The sequence below is a fragment of the Scyliorhinus torazame genome, chromosome 8 (assembly GCF_047496885.1).
Source record: "Scyliorhinus torazame isolate Kashiwa2021f chromosome 8, sScyTor2.1, whole genome shotgun sequence".
NCBI classification, from domain to species: domain Eukaryota; kingdom Metazoa; phylum Chordata; class Chondrichthyes; order Carcharhiniformes; family Scyliorhinidae; genus Scyliorhinus; species Scyliorhinus torazame.
The window spans coordinates 15,414,375-15,436,713 of record NC_092714.1 but is presented as its reverse complement, the minus strand read 5'-3'; the positions used below and the strand labels follow the sequence as shown (position 1 = coordinate 15,436,713).

The following is a 22,339-nucleotide window of genomic DNA, read 5'->3' as shown; positions in this document are numbered from 1 at the left end:
CCCCCCCCCCATTATTGAGGATGGGGTCGGTTTAGCTCAGTTGGCCGGGCAGCTGGTTTGTGATGCAGAGCGAGGCAAGCAGCGTGGGTTCAATCCCTGTACCGGCTGGAAGTTATCCAACCTTGCCGCCTGCCGGAGGTGCGGTGACCCTCAGGTTAAATCACCACCAGTCAGCTCGCCCCGCTGAAAGGGAACTTGGCACTTGTTGGACACACTAAGAAGCTGAGCAATTTGATACCCAAGTCAGATATCAAAAGGAAAACAATCTGGCAGGTATTGTGCTATATGCACAGAATAAAATTTCAATTTGGGACTGAGCTTCCTCTGACCGCCCCTCCATACCCGTTACTTATCTCAATATTTCTTTGATCCTATCTCGTCCGACCTCCTGGTTCAGGCCGAGTGAAATCCAGTCAGATGCAGTGTGGCCTCGGGACCCAGCGTCGAACTCCAGGAGAGTCCCTTTTATTACAGCGCTGGCTGCCATTATCTGAGTAAGTTTCAAGGTCCAGTGAAATTTAAAAGCCCTCGACGACCTAAATAAGCACCTGTGGTAAATAGATAGAATTTGGGGTTACGGGGAATCAAAGGGTTGCCGGGGGGGGGGGTCGCAAACAGGTCACGCCCGGCCCGCAAAGGGGTTGGTGGGTTAGGTTCCAGGCCACAGGGGCAGAGGGAGAATGGAATGTTGGTTCTGACCTCCAGTGTGGTGGGGGAGGAGGGGCTGTAGGACGTGTTTCAGGCCTCTGGATGAGTGCATTGCGCATGAGGGATGGGGGGAGGGGTTAGGGTGTCGGACCTCCTAGGAAGGGGGTGGATGAGAGCCAGGCCTGCCGGGGATGGTTGGGGGAGAGTCCCATGTGAGTGGGGAGGGGGTGGTAGCAATGGTAGACCCCAATGGGGTACTAAGAGTGGGGGATGAGTCGTGGGGTGAAGGATACACCTGGGTGGTCAGAGGAAGGGTGGGGCAGGAAAGAATCCCCTGGTGTGTTGGTGGGTTCGGGGAGGGAGGGGGGGGCTAAAGAGTCCCACTGGTGGGATGGTCTGGGTCTGTAAAATAACTACCCAGACCTGAGAAACGGTTTTAATCTTTCTAACGTTCTCGGAGTACAGCAGCACGGTGGCGTAGTGGTTAGCACTGCTGCCTCACGCCGCCGAGGACCCGGGTTCGATCACAGCCCTGGGTCACTGTCCGTGCGGAGTTTGCACGTTCTCCCAGTGTTTGCGTGGGTTTCACCCCCACGACCCAAAGATGTGCATGGTAGGTGGATTGGCCACGCTAAATTGCCCCTTAATTGGAAAAAAAAAGAATTGGGTACTCCAATGATTGTCAGACTTTTCGAAGGATCCAAGTGGGTTGCAGATAGACATACACAGACATTTAAAATTCAATGCGCGTTTCCACAAGGGCAAACTGAAACTCACTGACAATGGCTTCCCTGGAATTATAGAATTTACAGTGAAGAAAGAGGCCATTCAGCCCATCGAGCCTACACCAGCCCTTGGAAATAGCACCCCATTTAAGCCCACATTTCCACCCTATCCCCTAACCCAGTAACCCCACCTAACCTTTTGGACACTAAGGGGCAATTTATCATGGCCACTCCACCTAACCTGCACATCTTTGGACTGTGGGAGGAAACCGGAGCACCCACTGTGGGAGGAAACCCACGCAGACACGGGGAGAAAGTGCAAACTCCACACAGACAGTGACCCGAGGCCCGAATTGAACCCAGGTCCCTGGAGCTGTGAGGCAGCAGTGCTAACCACTGTACCACCGGAAGTGTGAATAGCTCTTTCCTATCTCACCAAACCTGGCACAATGGGAGCTATTCAAGTTAATGAGACTGGGACTTTTAAAAGGTTAATTACCTCGGCTCGACAGTGGATGGGACAATGCCCAGACGGGGGCGAACCCAATAATTGCTTTAATTACTTAGAAGGTGAAGACAACACCAAATTAGAAGTAATACTCAAAAAATTTGATGAACACTGTAAGAGTCAGTCTGGTGAGATGTTGGAAAGATGTAACTCTTGTCATAAATGCCAGAGAAACGGAGGGCTCATCACTGATTTTATTAAAAATCTCAAGTTACTACCACTAGGCTGTGATTATGCTGATTTCAGAGACACTATGATAATGGATCAATTAATTTATGGACTTTCACAAGATAGGTATCTAACTCTAGAAACTGCTATACAAAAATGCCTTGCTTATGAACAAAAACAAAATCAATACTGTGAGTCTTTACAAACACAGAATCAATATCTAGAAAACAAAATCGGTAAAAATGGCGCGAAGACTCACCACGAGGCAGAGGCAGGATCTCACTCGATGCAACAGCACTTTTTGATTATCAGCCATCTTGAGCAAGAGCCTTCCGGCCAGTACGCACATGCAAAGTCTCAAACCGGTGAAACAGTGTTCTGCGTATGCGCAAGAAGCCGTGCACGCGCAGTTGCGAAAAGAGCGCACAGGAAAGGAAACTCGAATTGCGCATGTGCAATCAATTCCTATGCATGACGTCACAAGCGTCATGACATCAGACGACCTGGACCACACCCACTTAAAAGGGGAATGCACGGAAATGAACAAAAAGAAATGTAAAGCTGCAAACCCCAATTTTCTGACCTCAAAAGACAGAACAATGCCCGAACATATACCAGCAGTTGAAAATAACTGTCCAACACCCTTGAACAAGCAGTCTGCACCACCCAAAGTGAAGAGCACAATGACAAATCTGAAACCCAAGAAGATGATTTGTTCATTGAACATGAAGAGAATGATAACAACTCCGAAACAAAAAGAGATGATTTGTCTACCGAACAATACACACAATACTGCTCAGACATGGCTGGGTTATTCGGGTATGCTGATCACAGCATCAGCAACACGGTTGCAAAGCTCAACATGACTCTACTCATGGTAGATGATTCCAATACCATGATGCCATGGCAGATCGTCGATACATTGGATGACAGCAGCCTGTCAAATACCCAAGAAGATGACGCCACACACAGAGCACAGAACGACTCAGTTGAGCGAGCACAGACCGACTCTACAGTGAGAGCACTGCACGCCTCCACAGAGAGAGCGGTGACAGACTCCACACAGAGAGTGATGAAAGACTCCACAGAGAGAGCGATGAACGGCTCCACAGAGAGAGCGATGAAAGACTCCACAGAAAATGAAATGAAAATGAAAAGAAAACCGCTTATTGTCACAAGTAAGCTTCAAATGAAGTTACTGTGAAAAGCCCCTAGTCGCCACATTCCGGCGCCTGTTCGGGGAGGCTGGTACGGGAATTGAACCGTGCTGCTGGCCTGCCTTGGTCTGCTTTCAAAGCCAGCGATTAAGCCCAGCGTGCTAAACCAGAGAGAGCGATGAAAGACTCCACAGAGAGAGTGATGAAAGACTCCACAGAGAGAGCGATGACAGACTCCACAGAGAGAGCGATGGCAGACTCCACAGAGAGAGCGATGGCAGACTCCACAGAGAGAGCGATGGCAGACTCCACAGAGAGAGCGATGGCAGACTCCACAGAGAGAGCGATGGCAGACTCCACAGAGAGAGCGATGGCAGACTCCACAGAGAGAGCGATGGCAGACTCCACAGAGAGAGCGATGGCAGACTCCACAGAGAGAGCGATGGCAGACTCCACAGAGGGAGCAATGAAAGACTCCACAGAGAGAGCGACACAAGCCTCCACAAAGAGAGCGACGCAAGCCTCCACAGACAGCTCAGTGACAGACTCTAAAATGGAAGCAAGCAAACATTCCATAGCGAATGCCATGCATGAACGAGACTATGAAGGTCTACCCAGCTTATTTGAGCCACCAGAACAAGACTATGAAGGTCTACCCAGCTTATTTAACCAACAAGAAGACACTGAATGTCTACCCACTGTATGTGAGACAAGTGACAAAGAAATCACAATTCCCATACAGGATGCGCAGGATCACAGTGAGACTGACACATCTCAGCTTGTCTGCACAGAAGCACTCAACAATCAGAGGAGGGCTACTCATGAGTCCAGAGAGACCATGTCAATTGAAATCTTGAAGAGTTTGACTCCAGACAAGGAGCACTAAGAAACCAAAGGTGATTCAAATGAATCAGAAATAACTCCAGAAGAGGAGCACAAAGAAATCAATGATGATTCAAGTGAACCAGAAATGACTCTAGAAGAGGAGTACCAAGGAAGCAAAGAAGAGGAATCAAATCCACCACAAAAGACTGATGTCACCAACATCAACGCAACATCAGATCATTCTCATAATTCCCGAGAAGAGGCGCTCAATGTAACAGATACCACAACGGACACTGACACCAATAACTGTGACAATGACACAAATCATCCACACGGAACACTCATTGCAACAGGAACAACAAACACCGCAGGACGCACAGCAGAAACAAGAACAACAACAGCAACAACAAATACAACATGCAGCGCAACAAGAACAAAGACAACAAGGAACCATAAGACCATAAGACATAGGAGCGGAAGTAAGGCCATTCGGTCCATCGAGTCCACTCCACCATTCAATCATGGCTGATTTCAACTCCATTTACCCGCTCTCTCTCCATAGCCCTTAATTCCTCGAGAAATCAAGAATTTATCAACTTCGTCTTAAAGACACTCAACGTCCCGGCCTCCACCGCCCTCTGTGGCAATGAATTCCACAGACCCACCACTCTCTGGCTGAAGAAATTTCTCATCTCTGTTCTAAAGTGACTCCCTTATATTCTAAGGCTGTGCCCCTGGGTCCTAGTCTCCCCTGCTAATGGAAACAACTTCCCTACATCCACCCTATCTAAGCCATTCATTATCTTGTAAGTTTCTATTAGATCTCCCCTCAACCTCCTAAACTCCAATGAATATAATCCCAGGATCCTCAGACGTTCGTCGTATGTTAGGCCTACCATTCCTGGGATCATCCGTGTGAATCTCCGCTGGACCCGCTCCAGTGCCAGTATGTCCTTCCTGAGGGGCCCAAAATTGCTCACAGTATTCTAAATGGGGCCTAACTAATGCTTTATAAAACATAACAGAAACAACAAGCACGACAAGAAAAATGACAAGAATGACAACAAAAACAACAAACACAGAAATGACAGAAACAACAACAATGAAACAAAGACCTGTACAGCATGGTACAACTCTGCACATGAAGGACAATGCCACAGCACACTGCAAAACAATGACAAGACTACAAACATGCCAAGGCATGACAAAGAATCTCACAAATTTACATCTGCTCCAGAACAAGCAAGCACACCAGCTTTCAAGGCAGATGACACACTAGATCAATACCGCAAGCACAGGAAAAAGTCCAGGTCAGACAATGGTGTAACACTGAATCGCTACCACAAGTATAGGGAAAAAAAAAGTCTAAATCAGACAACAAAGTGATTCGACCATTCGAACACCTCATGATGACTTGATAGTCACTTAAAGAACACTGATGACGTTCTCAAAGAAATTACAACATCAACATCACCACTTCAACAATAGAAAACGAAAGCAACTCAACCGAACAAATTCATAAAGTTTGGACTCACAATTTTTTTTATTAAGATTGGACTCATAAATATTAATTGGCTTTGTATAATCATCAAGATCATCACAACTTGTACATAACATCATTTGTCTACCTATTTCATGCAAGCAAAAAAAAACCTTAGAGACTAAATGTATTCACATTTGACTGACTAACTCATTGATTTTATGTATTTGCAAACTGCATCCATTATGTTTGTTCAATTTTCTTTACAATATACAGAAAATAGGTAACACGAAAAAAAGGGGGATGTAGTGATCTCTATATGTGCATGTACACAAGGGGTTAATGTGTAATCAGTAGCACCACATGATCACTAGAGAGCCGGACCAACAGGGGAATAAAAGGCAATCACATTGGGTCTCTGGCTATCTCTTGGGTGCACTGTGACCAGGGCAACAGCAGACTAGTTCAGATGGCTAGTGGAGTTACGTACAGTTACCGTAGTTAAATCTTGTTAACCTTATCACTAGTATCAAAGTTAAAGTAAAGAACTCATGCAATTATTGTTATAGTTACTGAATAAACCTTCTGTTACTACTGGACGAGTTTGAGTCTTCTTCGTCGAGATTCAGAAGACCTCATCACTACCCAAGGTTTGAGTAGCACATGTTACCTACCACACAGGTAACAAAACAGCTCAGATGGGGGCTAACCCAATATGGAGGCACGATTCAACACTTTGGGACAGCAGCCATTTTGGGTTCTGAATCGGTCTGGGTAAGAACAGCCATTGTGTTCAGAACCCCAGGAAGAACTTGTACAGATATCATCAAGGGAGGGTTCTTGGCCAAGAGGAAGGTTTTCAGAGATGAACTGCTGTTTGGTTGCAAGAGTCCAAGCGAACCACAAGTCCCATAACCACAGAACCAGTGAGGAACAAGACACCTTCCATATCTCCCAAACATCTGTTGACCTGCTGAGTCCACATGCAAAGGCAACCTCCGACTATTGGACTACAGAACCCATCGCAGCTGCTGAACACATCAACTTTTACCCTTAGCCACACGCAATCTATGTATGTATTTAGAACATAGAACATACAGTGCAGAAGGAGGCCATTCGGCCCATCGAGTCTGCACCGACCCACTTAAGCCTTCACTTCCACCCTATTCCCGTAACCCAATAACCCCTCCTAACCTTTTTGGACATTAAGGGCAATTTAGCATGGCCAGTCCACCTAACCTGCACGTCTTTGGACTGTGGGAGGAAACCGGAGCACCCGGAGGAAACCCACGCACACACGGGGAGAACATGCAGATTCCACACAGACAGTGACCCAATGGGGAATTGAACCTGGGACCCTGGCGCTGTGAAGCCACAGTGCTAGACACTTGTGCTACCGTGCTGCCCATTTAATTGGTAACTCTGATCATTTTCTTGTCAGCAGTGTTTTGTAATAAACTTACCTTTCGCTTGCTGTTACATTAGTTGTAGCTGTTGATTAATATCACCACCAGAGGGCAGCATACAAAACTCAGACGGGGAGTTCAATATTCTCACAATCCCACTGGAGCGGCAGGGAGTTTTGAACCCAAGCAGAGTGATGAGGGAATGAGAAATGGTAGGCGGGGTAATCAAGGGCGAGAGGCAAATAGGGCCACAGCACAAAGAAAAGTTGGATGATTAAAAACAGCAAAAAAGGCAAGCCTAAAGGCTTTGTGTCTTGTTGCACGAAGCAGTCAGAAGAAGATGAATCCTGAAGGTCGGCAGGTGTGGGCCCAAAAGGTCCAGTTGGAAAAAGTGGGTCCTCGGTAAAAAAGTTTGAAAAACACTGTCTTGTAATTTTTTTTTGTTATTGTTATTTCCAACACAGAAGGAGGCCATTCGGCTAATCGTGTCCACTCCGGCTCCCAGCTGGTTCTATTTCCCAGCCCCATCTCCGTAGCCCACTAAATTAATCACTTTCAAATATATATCCAGCTCTTATTTTGACAACCGTGTTGGTCCATTTGTGTATCGGAACACCCAACACGACAAAAATCAAGATCTTGCTTGACCAGGAGCCAGTGTAGGTCAGCGAGCACAGGGGTGACAGGGGAATGGGGTTTGAAGTGAGTTAAGACACAAGCGGCAGAGTTTTGGATGGCCTGAAGGTTACGGAAGGTAGGATGTGGGAGGGCAGTTGGGAGAGGCGCCTGGAATAGGCAAATTAATCGAGCCAATGAAGACACAAATAAGGGTTTCCAGAAGCAAAAAGGAACTTGCATCTCTAGCGTGCCTTTGCAAATGTCAAAAAGTTGGATTTGGGTTTGTCAGGTGCCTAGTTTGAATACACCGAGCAGAGACAGACAGTCGCGACAAGTTTGGGCCTGCCCTGTAAACAAGGCAGCAGGAGATAATCGGTCCCATTCAAATGGGTCACTTGTTGTGCAGTGCCCAGATGAAGCTAAACTTACCGGCACCCAGATTTCCAGCCACTACCATATATGGAGTACGGTTAGGTGCAAATAATACACCTGGAGATGGGCCACTGGGGGGGGATGAGGGTTCCTAGTGTCCTGCAGAGTTGCAATCATTGGATGTTGCGACTCACACCCAGAGTCCTCACTGGCTGAAGGCCAGAGAACTTTCTGAAGAGATGCAAAGAGGGGAATAAGAGTCGACCACCAGGGCCTTCTGTAGTGAAGACCCGGTGCAGAGGCAACAGGGAAGATTCAAGGACAGAAGGGAGAGGTGAGCGAGATCCACCTTTGCGGACGGAGTCCGTGAGACAACCGAAACTCAAGAGGTTTCAACCTGCAGCTCGATTGAGCTCATCAGCCCAGGTAGTATTAAGAATCTTGCTTGCTTGCTAGAAATAGTTTGGGAGGAAAAACATTGCTGCCAGTTTAAGCACATTTCACCATTGATTTTAGACACTTCAACACCAAAGTAGATTGTTCAGCCCCTCAGATCTGTACAGGTTCTAGCCCCACATGTAATTATCAACTTTTGCCCCATTTCCTATGAAAGTAATGGCAACAAAAGAGGGCAATAAATGTTTGTTTGAGAAACACATTGTGTTATGATGATCTGTGAACTGCAATGCGCCGTCTGAAAGAATGGTGGGAGCAGCTTCAATGGCAACTTTCAAAAGCGAATTGGACAAATTCCTGAAAAGAAAAAAAGCTTTATAGGGCAACGGGGAGACAACTGAGGAATTGGACTTGGATAGGAGGGAATTGGATCATTCTCAGGCAGCACAGTGGTTAGCACTGTTGCTTCACAGTGCTTAGGTCACTGTCTGTGCGGAGTCTGCACGTTCTCCCCGTGACTGCGTGGGTTTCCTCCGGGTGCTCCGGTTTCCTCCCACAAGTCCCGAAAGACATGCTGTTAGGTAATTTGGACATTCTGAATTCTCCCTCCGTGTACCCGAACAGGCACCGGAATGTGGCGACTAGGGACTTTTCACAGTAACTTCATTGCTTTCCACAAGCTAGCACTGGCACTCTGGAGCAACTGACTTCCCATTGTGCAGCAAGGGACCGTCACTTATACTTCGAATTTCAAAACTGAGATTAATATCCTTAACAAAAATATTTTGAAGGTTAAAGAATACCAAGGCAGGGGATGGGGGTGAGATATAGAAGAGACGTGATCCAACTGAATGACAGAACAAGCAAGGCCACTGAATGATCTCCTCCTGTCCCGATATTGTGTTGAATTCTCAGGAAATCCACACATGTACAAACTTTTCCCTCTCAGAATCCCGACAGTGTTGAAGGCTGCCATTCAGCCCATCAAATCTGTACCAAACCCCCCGAAGGAGCACCACGCCCACGCCCTATACCCGTAACCACCCCCCCCCACCCTAACCTTTTGGAGACTAAAGGAAAATTTCAGCATGGCCAATCCACCTGACCCGCACATCGTTGGACTGTGGGAGGAAACTGGAGCACCCGGAGGAAACCCACACAGCCATGGGAAGACCATGCAAGCTGCACACTGGCAGTCACCCGAGGCCAGAATCGAACACGGGTCCCTGGCGCTGTCCTGACCACTATTCCCTGGAAAGAAATGCGAGAAAGGAACACTTTCCCAAATTCAGGCTGCTCCTTGCCAGAATGGATTGCATCGACCTTTAGCCCCTTACAAAATACCAAACAGCCACGGTTTCCAGAGTCTCGAATCTTTATTTAAGCTTCATGTTATTTGTCCACAGAAGTAACAGGCATAATTACAAAGTGTACCCCTCCAAAACATGAAGATATAAATCAGTGCAAAGTACAACAGAAGTTAAGCGAATCAGTGCATGCGACCTTTGTTAATAGTTCACAATCTACAGAGCAGCCCCTGCCTTGTTTGCATGTCAGTTTAAAGCAGATATTCCTTCATATGTTCAGAAACCTTTCCTTGTCCAACAACTTCCCAAGTCCCCAACATGGTTTCCGCCTCCCCCAAACCCTTCCTCCACTTCTCAAGGCTCACATTCTTTCCCTGCAATATTTTCCATGGGTGCTGACCAATCGAGTGGTCACTCTTCACCGGCAAAGATGATGAGCGGCAGCCGTGACTATTCCACCCCAGAAAGCATCACAGGTAAGTTCCAAATCACCCTCTCCTCACCCGACATCCACGAGCTCCTCCCGGTAGGGGTAAATCGACGGCCAATCAGGAGTCGGGAACTCCAGCTGATTCGACCCTCCCATCCCAATCCCCGTCATAACTCCATGCCAACAGGGACCAGCTGTCTCGGCACAAACCAGAGATGGAAACAATGCTGTCATTCTGGCCCTGGAGCGATGGTTCAGACTGGTGGAGGTGATCGGCAGCAAAGGATAATGACATCTGCTTGAAGCCACTGTTGCTTAAAACTGCTTATGTCACAGATTCGCAAAATTATTACAGCACAGGCGGCCGCCGTTCGGCCCATCAAGCCTGCGGCGGCTTTGCCGAATGAGCAATTCACTTTGTCCCATTCCCCAGCCTTCAACCCAAAACCCTGCACATTCTTCCAATTCAGATAACACTCTAATTCCCTTTCGAATGCTTCGATCGAACAGCGTCTACCACACTCTCAGGCGAGAGCATTCCAGACCTTAACCACTCACTGCGTGAAAAAGATGTTCCCCGTGTTGCATTTTATTTCAACCAATTACTTTGAAACAGCTCTTCCCCCCGCCCAAGAAAACAATTCTAACGTTTTCAAGCTGTCTTCACCGCAGCTTTCCTCAGCCCTGGAACCATTCCTATGTATCCTTTCTCCATTATTACTTTTCTTTTTTTTTTAATTTAGCGTACCCAATTCATTTTTCCAATTAAGGAGCAATGTAACGTGGCCAATCCACCTATCCTGCACATCTTTGGGTTGTGGAGGTGAAACCCACGCATACATGGGGAGAATGTGCAAACTCCACACGGATAGTGACCCAGGGCCGAATTTCGAACCCAGGTCCTCAGCGTCGCAGGCAGCAGTCACAACCACTGCACTGCCCCCTTTTTCTCCATTATTTCTAATGCCTTCCCATCCTTCTGCGGCATCCAGAGCTGGGTGGAATACTCCAGCCAAGTGCCTCCTAAACATAAACTGCTCGCTCTTGTGATCTCTGCCCCTATTCATAAAACCAAGGACACGGTGTTTTATTAACTGCGCTTTCAACCCGTCCCGTCACCTGCTGTGCGTGAGAAATCAAAGCTGAGCTGTTTCTACAAACGGGTGACAATGCAGACATGCAGTTATCCAAGACGATAAAGAACACAAGATTTAAGCTGGAGGTTTACCCAAGTTCTTCCCAACCCAAAAATATTAAATTGGAATAAGCGCACCTTACAACAGAGGAGGAGGCCATTTAGCCATTGCGCCAATGTCAGCTCTTCCCCCATTGCGCTTTCCAGCGTTGCATCCCAAATGGTATGTTGGCCTTTTGGCTTCCCGCTGTTCACATTTTCTACATTTGCCATGCAAATCCCAACAACCCTCTAAGGGTTATCGATCATCATTTCACCTCTTCGCCTTGTACTATGTATTATACCAACCAAGTTGCACGACAAAAAGTTGATTTTCCCTATTCGTTCCTCTGGAATGTTTTCAGAGTCATGAGGTTTTCAGTTTGACTCCTGGCAGCTTAGAGAGAAGGCCCACTCTCCGTTTGTCTCCATTGGCTCTGAACGGGCAGAGAGGCTGCGTGGATCGATGTACCGGGAGAGGCGAGGACCGACCGACTCTCTCTCCCGAAAGGCAAAGGCGTAACCGACCGACCCCCGCTACCGAAAGGTGGAGGCCTGATTGCGAACCTCGAGCTGAAGGCCCAATTTTGATGAGAAACAGGCGTCTCTCCAGAAAGCCTGTGTGGACTGCCTTTATTGCGCCACAGAGGCCTGAAGATCAACCACGGACAGAAAGCCAGGTTTGAGGAAACAAAAAGTCTGCCTCTCCAGGAAAGGAGAGAGTACAGGCTGCCAACCAAAGACTGTCATTTACAAGCTGACTGTGAAGAAAGCATGCAAGGAACCATCACCTGAAGCAAAGTCTCTTTTTCTCTTTCACTTACTTTTTTCCCCGTTTCCACCCCTCTGCGTTTGTCTGTCTTGTTTGTGTGTATTTTATATATATGTATGAAGGTGAGGAGGAAAGTTACAGTAAGATTTAGGTACTTCTTAATATTTAGCCAACTGTATCTGCTGCGTATTTCACCATTATTCTTGTAAATAAACAACAATTGTATTCCAACTTACAAACCTAGTGACTATAATTATTGGGCCGCCGAGGGCCAAAGACTTTTGGGGTATTTTTTAAATCAGAATTATTGGTTAATTCACTTGTGCTGTGACTGCGGGACGCGTGGAGCTGGAATTGTCCACGCATTTGCCCAGGGTGGCGTGACACTCTCTCACGGTCATCTCTTAATGTTTCTGCTCCAAGTCGGAAGAATTCCAACTTCTCCGACCTCACCGCATGACCGAACGCTTTCATCTCTGGTTAAGCCTAAACTGTGCTTCTGTGGGTTCTCTCTCTTGGTGGAGAGGCGTCAAGCTGTACCCTATTATCTGAGGCGAGGGTTAAATGGAAGAAATGACTTTCCCCCTCGGGCCCTTCCAACAGCTCCCACAGAAGCGGAGATTGGAGTTGGTACAAATCAATAGGCCTGACAAACACCATAGATCATAGAATTTACAGTGCAGGAGGCCATTCGGCCCATCGAGTATGCACCGGCTCTTTGAAAGAGCACCCTACCCAAGCCTACACCTCCACCCTATCCCCATAACCCAGTAACCCCACCCAACACGAAGGGCAATTTTGGACACTAAGGGCAATTTATCATGGCCAATCCACCTAACCTGCACATCTTTGGACTGTGGGAGGAAACCGGAGCACCCGGAGGAAACCCTCGCAGACACGGGGAGGACGTGCAGACTCCGCACAGACAGTGACCCAAGCCGGAATCGAACCTGGGACCCTGGAGCTGTGAAGCAATTGTGCTATCCACAATGCTACCGTGCTGTCCGAACATCTGGCAGAACGGGGTAGCTGCTGTGATAATAGGGTACAGGGGAAAAGGGCAACCGCCTCCTCCTTTCTCACTTCCACCAGCATTCCTTCGGTCTGGTTTGCATTTTTATTTGTCTGTTTCTTTTTTCAATGCAGCGCTCAGTTTATATTCAGGAGACATTCAAAATCATTTTGAGATCTGGGACCTTCTAACTGCGAAGGGTCAAGGCGCTCCTCCCATCTCCCCCTCCTCGCACTAAGCCACACTCTCCAAATCATACAAACATGAATCGCCTCAAGTGCACCCTTCCCCCAAAGTTGCCAACCCCGGTCGAGATCTGACTGCCCTCGGGTACGTCAGCCGGGTTTCCGTTGTTCCCCAGCTGGGCAAGGTTTCAACAGGCCGCCTGACGACAGCAGCAGGTCGGACTCGGTCTTCACCGGGTATGCACACTTATTGCTGTTCTCGAGGAGAGACAGACCCAGCTCCACTCCACACCAGCCCCTGTCACGTCTGTTGGCCCATAGTCACGGGATGACAATTCTCAAAGCACCTACACTCACCGAGATCAGCAAACAAGAGGTCAGGAATCAAACCCAGGAACGTTTGACGCCAAATGAAAATACGCTATCGCCATTATAATATAATTTGCCGCATAACAAAAATCAGATTGAGGGGGGGGGGTTGGAAGAGAGAGAAAAAAAGAGTTTCTACATCCAAACCTGCCACCAACCAGAGAAAAATGTGGGGATTGATCTTGTCCCGGATCTGCTGTCTGACAGTAGAAATAGACTTATCCCAAAATGGGGCTCAAAGTACCACCCAGGGCAGCACCTTCACTATTATGAAGGTAGAAATCACATAACTTAAGTTCCACATTAGCATTTGCAACATTAGCCATTTTCTCAGTTACTTCCCTTCCCAACAATCACAATATTAAGTCCTTCATACAGCTTATCCCACACTGACTTATTGTTTAAAGTAACAGCTTATTGTAATATGTCTCAATTAAGACACAGAATAACATCCACAAAACAGTTCAACATTAAAATAAAATTTCCAATTTATTACAAAACATTTACATAACAAGTTTGTCCTTCAGATTCGTACCAAGGCTTTGGGATAACGAATGCACTTGTTTGAATTTCCCTCAAAGAAAGATGGTTAATGAAACTACTGCTAAAAGTTATCGCTACCTCCAGGCACCTCCTCAAAATGAACACCACCCTACAGCACGGTAGGGCAGCACGGTAGCCTTGTGGATAGCACAATTGCTTCACAGCTCCAGGGTCCCAGGTTCGATTCCGGCTTGGGTCACTGTCTATGCGGAGTCTGCACATCCTCCCCATGTGTGCGTGGGTTTCCTCCGGGTGCTCCGGTTTCCTCCCACAGTCCAAAGATGTGCAGGTTAGGTGGATTGGCCATGATAAATTGCCCTTAGTGTCCAAAATTGCCCTTAGTGTTGGGTGGGGTTACTGGGTTATGGGGATGGGGTGGCGGTGTTGACCTTGGGTAGGGTGCTCTTTCCAAGAGCCAGTGCAGACTCGATGGGCCGAATGGCCTCCTTCTGCACTGTAAATTCTATGATTGTCTATGATAATCTACAGGAAAGCGTAGTGTTGGAGCAGTAATATAAATGGAATTGATTTCTTCAATTTAAAATTTAATTCCATTGATCAGCTGCATTAGCACGGCCTGTTCCTCGTCATATGTTCGATGACTAATGGCACAGAAAGGACACAAGTTATTCCCTCTCCCCCAACCCCAGATTTCTTCTCTTCCATCAGCATGCAGCTATGGGTGGGGAGCAGTCCTTCAAGTACCTAATAATAATAATAATCGTTATTGTCACAAGTAGGCTTACCTAGCAATGAGGTTACTATGAAAATCCCCTTGTCGCCACATTCTGGTGCCTGTTCGGGTACACAGAGGGAGAATTCAGAAAGTCCAATTCACCTAACAGCACAGCACGTCTTTCGGGACTTGTGGGAGGAAACCGGAGCACCCGGAGGAAACCCACGCAGACACGGGGAGAACGTGCAGACTCGGCACAGACAGTGACCCAAGCCGGGAATCAAACCTGGGACCCTGACGCTGTGAAGCCGCAGTGCTGACCACTGTGCTAATGTGCTGCCCCCAAGTGGTCATTCAGGATGCAGAGCAAGAACTGATGGTCTGACCATGGAGGTGCAGCGGAAAGCATCCCCGGTTCTGCTTTGTAATTAAGCCCAGTGACGCTGAAAGCTCCGTGAAGTCTGAAACACCACACTTGGCCGTTCCTCTTTGCTGCTTGCCCTTCAGCCACATCTAGGCTTCCACTGTTCTCATTCAACAGTTTGCACTCTGCACACATTTTCCGTTCTTTGAAAGTGTGATGGGTCAAGAGTTAGCAGTCCAGAGGTGAGGTGCAGGTTTAACTTCCCTGCTCCAACATATCCTCCTGCTAGCCCAGAATCATTGAAGTCACTGATTCCAGCAATCGAACACCAACCCACACTGCACCCTTCTGATCGGTCATGTCTCCTTACTGGAATCATAAAATAGTACAGCACAGCAAGAGGCCGTTGGGCCCATCAGGCCTCAGACAGTTCCTCGTTGCGACTATCCTATTATCCTCACTCGACAGAGCCTCTCAGCCATTGAACCACAACGGAGCTGGTCAACCCCAAGCGAAATAAACATTTTAAGAAATCGAACATTCGGTCTTTTTGGTCACTTTCCCTCGGCAGGGTCTCAACCACCTTTCCCTACACAAAAAATAACTCAAGGTGCAAAATCACAAACTTAAATAACCTGATTAACATTCTTAAAAATGTGAGACACTCTCTCCTACCACAACGATAAGTCACACCTTAATGAATCCTAAAAGCCACTTTTATTTTACAACTTTTAAAAGGGGCAGAAGATGCATCAGAGACCACTGGTCGGCCTAGCAACAGAGTGAGTAGCAAAAGAGCAACCCATCCAGCACAACCCAGGACTTTGAAAAACTTAAAACGCATAAGCACCAGACCCACACCAACCCCTTCAACAAAAACCCAGCAGAATAACCAAATTAACTTGATGCCAAATAAAGGGGTTTCAATGACGGCTTCTAGAGGGTCGATGTTAAGAGTGTAGTAAATGGTACGGGTTCAGCGGAATAAAACTGGGGTGACTGCTGGGGTATGAATGCACTGTACCTGCCACCCATCGAACACCTTGCAAACTGGGCGACCACCCTGACAGCACCTGCAACGTACCCGACCACCACCTAATCAGATGCTGCTTAGCACCAAGAAAGTGCAGCGACCAATGGTATTCATTAGATACTGATCAGGAGCAAGAACTCTGGCCTGTTCCATGTTTCACCCTCTCCACCCCACCCCAATAACTCCTGCCCCCACCCACCCGCCCACCCACCCCTCCCCTCTCCACTGCAAGCTCTTTATTATAGCCCCAACTGAAACCAACAAGTTCACTATGTACCAGGACAACCAAAGGATTTTCTGCTCCGTTTGCTTTGAGAATTTCCTAAAAAAAAAAGGATATATCAAACTAAACAACACATACAAAGCTCTCGCCAAATACAGAAAATTCTTATTAACTTTAGATAAGATTAAACCAGGGCATTTTCTAGGTGTGCGTACATATACAAAAGGTAAATCTCGGTAAGATTGATATTGATGAATTTTCAATCAGAAATATTCCTCAGTTCACGTAGTGTATCAAAATGCAAGGGACAAGGCAGTTTTTGAATTGTGTGCTACACAATGGAACCATCACGGTGCTGTGCTGGAATCATGACAGGAACAGCCCCCATCCGATTCAGACTAGGGGCAGCTACCTTGAACGAAGGGTTGATGTTCGGGCTGTGATTGGGCAGGCGTTCCAGGTCATCGGTGGCCAGTCGGTCATAGTGGGTCTTGTAGGGTTCTATGTTTGAGGGAGACATGGAGCCCAGGGAGGAACGCTGGGAATCCACCGTGTAGCTTCGGGCCGTCGAAACCCGACTTTTCGGGGCAGGAACATCCTCTCTGTCAAGGCAGGGAGCAAGAAGACTTTTCAACACAATGTAAGCAAACAGGATCTAAAACATTTTCGAGCATATAAAGCACAGCTGCTGATTCACCAGCAACTTTCAAAAACTGGATAAATAATTTCTAAAATGTAAAATATTGCAGGGCCGTGGGGAAAGAGCTGTGAAGTGATTTTGCACGGTATCATTTTACAATCAGAGAACTGTGAACATGACCCAGTCCATCACGCGAACCCGCCTCCCATCCATCGACGGTCTACACTTCCCGCCGCCTTGAGAAAGCGGGCAGCATAATCAAAGACCCCTCCCACCCGGGTTACTCTCTCTTCCAACCTCTTCCATCAGGCAGAAGATACAAAATTTTGAGAACACACATCAATAGATTCAGAAACAGCTTTATCCACAATGTTACCAGACTCCTGAATGGCCCTCTTATGGACTGAATAGATCTTTCTACACCGCTTCACTGCAGTTGTAGCACTCTATTCCGTGTGCTGCACCCAGTATCTTATGTTAATGCATTTACATTAAGTATTTATAATAATGTTCTACGTATTCATGTATGGAGCGATCTGCCTGGACTTAACACAGAACAGTACTTTTCACTGCACCTCGGTACACGTGACAATTATCAAATACAATCAATGTAGGGTAAGCAATTTTTTCTTTAAAATAGTTATCCAAAGCTTTTCTCTCAGAATCTCTGAAGATAATGAAATGAATGAATGAAAATCGCTTATTGTCACAAGTAGGCTTCAAATGAAGTTACTGTGAAAAGCCCCTAGTCGCCACATTCCGGCGCCTGTTCGGGGAGGCTGATACGGGAATTGAACCGTGCTGCTGGCCTGCCTTGGTCTGCTTTCAAAGCCAGCGATTTAGCTCTGTGCTAAACTTGAAACACCAGTTCCTCACACCCCATCCAAGCAAACTTAGAATCTTACAGCAGAGGCAGAAGCCATTCAGCTCACATGTCAGCTGTTCTGGAAAGCTATTCAATCAGTCCAACCTACATCCAACCCTGGAGCCCGACCCCATCCGGCATTTTCAGCTACAGAACCTAAAAGGATACCTCCCTGACCCGCTTTGCAAGCTGCTCCTGTGGTATAGACAAATGGCGAGCGGCATTTGGCAGACACCAATGACTGTTCATGATTGAGGGATGGGGCTATTGTTACCTTATTTCATATGACTGCTCCTTCTCATAGGTTTTCTTCTTCTTTCTCCAGAAGAGGCACCAGATGATGATGGCCAGTATGAGTAAAAACAGCAGAACTGCTATAACGATTCCCGCTGTCCTCCCAGCATTGTTTGATGCTTAAAATAAAGAGGTACTTCAATTCATATTTGAAAAGATCAATAATGCTTCCACAACAAGCACAAATCTTCCACTTTCCTTCTGCACTGTGATGACTGCAACTTACCTCCTGAAGATACAAATTGATATCAAGAATTCCAAAGACTCCAACAAACTCGGGAAATACACTCCAATGGCTATTCTTCACATGAAGAATCACACAGAATGGGAGACCATTCTGCCCATCATACTTGCCCTTTGAAGATCTATCCAACTAACCCCCTTTCCCCTGTCCTTTCCCGATGCTCCTGCTAATGTATTCCCAAACTATCTACCCAATTTCATATTGAAATTTACTATTGATTAAAGCTTCTTCGACCATCCTTTCAGGCACCGCATTGGAAATTGCAACAGCTCACGACATTAAAAAACATTTCCTCTATTACGATCCCAAACCAGACCCCCAACCGTGCAGCTAGGATAATTGATCGAAACCCCAATATTTTAGTTTATTTGTAAGACTGTGTGGAAAGAATGATTCACTCCAGGAGTGATCGCATGAAAAAAAAATAATGCTTTGGTATTTCTAAAACAAACCTTTTATTGAGACTATAATATTAACCTTTTTCAATTCACACCTGAAAAGAGCAATTTACAATTACCCCTTAACATTACTACTCAATTTCTAATTAAACCACAAGAAAATAGACATACAGCTCTCAATCGATCTTAAAATTAGCATGGTCTAGAGTAATACTTGTTATATAACACATATTTGGCTCCTGTTAGAACTCCTTCAGACTCTGGCTGATCATTTTCGCCTGACGTGTTTCAGCTTCTTTATTGTCCCCAGACAAGACTGCGCTGCTCGACAGATTTTTACTCTTGAATTACTATCCTGCTGTGAGAGAATTGTGGACTCAGTGACCGACAGCAGCAGATCGAAATTTACCTCCTCGCTCTCCCAAAGCTTCTCCAAAACTAAACTGCCTCTCTGCATTCCTGAGCTCCACCCAGCAATGGCCTCATCTCCCCCAAGCTGAAAATCCAATCATCTCCGCAGGTTGCGAAAGCACATTAGCTCTCCAGGGACCTCCCCAGTAAAACCACACCCCTCTGGTCAATTTCGCCTGCTGTCCCTGGTAGCAAAACAAAATCCTTTTTAAAACACGACCATGGCGGTCAAACACACCATAAACCCAGACTATTAGCTTTTAAATTCTTCCACTATTTAGAAGCCAATATTCCTAAAATTCTCCATTTGTCACACTTCTCATCTCACCTTTTCTTTCAATATTGCTTAGATAGTGAGCAAGAGTTATCAAAACCTCGGTGGGTTTGTGGACAAGCAGTGAAACAAAAAGAGTAATAAACTGCGTACTGTCTAAAAAGCCCAACTGGTTTAAGAGTGTCCTTCAAGGAAGGCAAACTTGCCTTCGTGAATTAAAAAAAAAAATAACTTACAACATTCCTCTGGGGTGCTCCTCAACCCAAGTTAAAATAAAACTTTAAATTATCTGGTCATTAACACTTTGTGGGAGGTTGACTCCTGTAAATTGACTGCCATTATCTCCAACAGTAACTGCACTTGACAAAGTCCATTGCCATTAAGAACTTTGGGACAATCTAAGATTGTGAAAGGTGTTGCGGAGATGCAAGCCTTTTTCTTTCTACTTTCTCCAGACGTCTTTCCCCAGGTAAACAAACCTGGAACCAAAACCCCCTGGGAAGATTTCCAGAAAGGGACAATAACAAAATATTGAACCAGCAAAAATGCAGATGTGTGGGAAATGAAGTACTTACAGGAAGTGATCGCCAACTTGGCAAAACACTGTGAACTATCAATTTGATTGCGAGCCACACATTTATAGTTGCCAGAGTAAGCCTCTGTTGCGTTTTTCACTTTCAGAGTTCCCTGTGTTATATCTGTATACAGAAAATTAAAACAATTATTTAAAATAGGAGAAACCTGGGCGAAGGCTAGAAACAGAGGCAGCTGGTTGTCAGGTGTCAGTCGCACATGGGTTTGAAAGTCTGTAAAGGGCGAAAAGCAGGCTGCAGGTGTGACCCTGAACTGTCAGTCGATTGATACTTTTCCAATGGAACTTGATGTTGACTTGAATAACAACAATTTATCGTTTGATTAGGCAGGTTATCTTCCAGATGCAATGTTTAGACAGTTTCAGTTCACAGCATCTGCCCAGAATATATATATATATTTTTAATATGAATTTAGAGTGCCCAATTTATTTTTTCCAATTAAGGGGCAATTTAGCGTGGCCAATCCACCGACCCTGCACATCTTTGGGTTGTGGGGGCGACAATGCAAACTCCACATGGACAGTAACCCAGAGCTGGGATCTAACCTGGGACCTCAGCGCCATGAGGCAGCAGTGCTAACTAACCACTGCGCCACCGTGCTGCCTTTGTCCAGAATATATTTTGATAGTGGCAACAGTTTACACCTCCAGGCCCATCTTTTGTTTCTTTTACTTATCCCATTATTTTTGATTTTTTTTTTTGATTTATGATTTGATTTGTTGTCACATGCACCGACGCACAGTGAAAAGTATTTTTATGCGGCCAAGGGAACGTACACAGTACGTACATAGTAGACAAAAAGAATAATCAACAGGGAACATTGACAAATGGTACATCGACAAACAGTGATTAGTTACAGTGCGGAACAAGGGGCCAAACAAAGCAAATACATGAGCAAGAGCAGCATAGGGCGTCGTGAGTAGTGTTCTTACAGGGAACGGATCAGTCCAAGGGGGAGTTGTTGAGGAGTCTAGTAGCTGTGGGGAAGAAGCTGTTCCTATGTCTGGATGTGCGGGTCTTCAGAATTCTGTACCGTCTGCCTGATGGAAGGGTCTGGAAGAGGGCAAAGCCTGGGTGGGAGGGGTCTCTGATAATGCTGTCTGCCTTCCTGAGGCAGCGGGAGGTGTAGACAGAATCAATGTGAGGGTGGCAAGTCTGTGTGATGCGTTGGGCTGAGTTCAGCACACTTTGCAGTTTCTTACGATCTTGGACCGAGCAGTTGCCATACCAAGCTGTGATGCAGCCGGGTAGGATGCTCTCTATGGCACATCTGTAGACGTTTGAGAGAGTCGATGCAGGCATGCCAAATTTCTTTAGATTCCGTCGGAAGTAGAGACGTTGTTGGGCTTTCTTGACTGTTGCATCAATGTGAGTGGACCAGGACAGACTGTTGGTGATGGTGACCTCCAGGAACTTAAAGCTATCGACCATCTCCACTTCGGAGCCATTGATACATATTTGGGGGGCGGGGTCGTGCTACGCTTCCTGAAGTCGATGATCAGTTAATTGGTCTTTCCGACATTTAGAGAGAGGTTGTTTTCGGTACACCGTGCAACCAAGTGATTTATCTTCCTCCTGTAATCTGATTCGTCGTTGTTTGAGATACAACGCTTGATTAATTGTTGTTTGAGATATGACCTTGGATTGTAGAGCCAGGAAAATAGCATCTGCTGTGGACCGACTGTGGTGATAGGCAAACTACAGTGGATCGAGACCGTCTGGGAGGCTGGCGTTGATCCGTCTCATGAATAGCCGCTTAAAGCATTTCATAACAGACGTCAGGGCCACCGGTCGGTAGTCGTTGTTGAGGCAGTCATATTATCTGCAAACTTATAGATTGAGTTGGAGTTAAATCTTGCCACACAGTCACGTGTGTATAGGGAGTACAGTAGAGGACTGAGCACACTTCCTTGTGGGGCCCTGGTGTTGAGGACTATTGTGGAGGAGATGTTGTTACCTATCCTGACAGATTGCGGTCTGTTGGTGAGGAAGTCGAGGATCCAGCTGCACAGGGAGGGGTCAAGTCCAAGATTGCAGTGTTTGTTTATTAGTCTATGAACAGCAGTCTGACGTAGGTGTCCTTTTCATTATCATAGAATTTACAGTGCCGAAGGAGGCCATTCGGCCCATCGAGTCTGCACCGGCTCTTGGAAAGAGCACCCTACCCAAGTTCAGCACCTCCACCCTATCCCCATAACCCAGTAACCCCACCCAACACTAAGGGCAATT

General features: G+C 46.5%; 1 protein-coding gene across 4 annotated transcripts in view; it reads right to left on the bottom strand.

Moving 5' to 3' along the window:
• cxadr (CXADR Ig-like cell adhesion molecule) overlaps window positions 1-22,339 on the bottom strand; it is a 120,000-nt gene that overhangs the window by 5,601 nt on the left and 92,060 nt on the right. For 2 of the 4 annotated variants that reach the window (XM_072513120.1, XM_072513122.1), the window contains exons 5-7: window positions 20,093-20,215; window positions 18,171-18,309; window positions 16,540-16,993 (exon numbers count right to left, since the gene is read on the bottom strand). In XM_072513120.1, coding sequence (XP_072369221.1) covers window positions 16,723-16,993; window positions 18,171-18,309; window positions 20,093-20,215 — 533 coding nt within the window. In that variant the 3' untranslated portion in view covers window positions 16,540-16,722. Of the gene's footprint in view, window positions 1-16,539; window positions 16,994-18,170; window positions 18,310-20,092; window positions 20,216-22,339 lie in introns of those variants that run through there. The other 2 variants (XM_072513121.1, XM_072513123.1) reach the window with 2 other exon arrangements.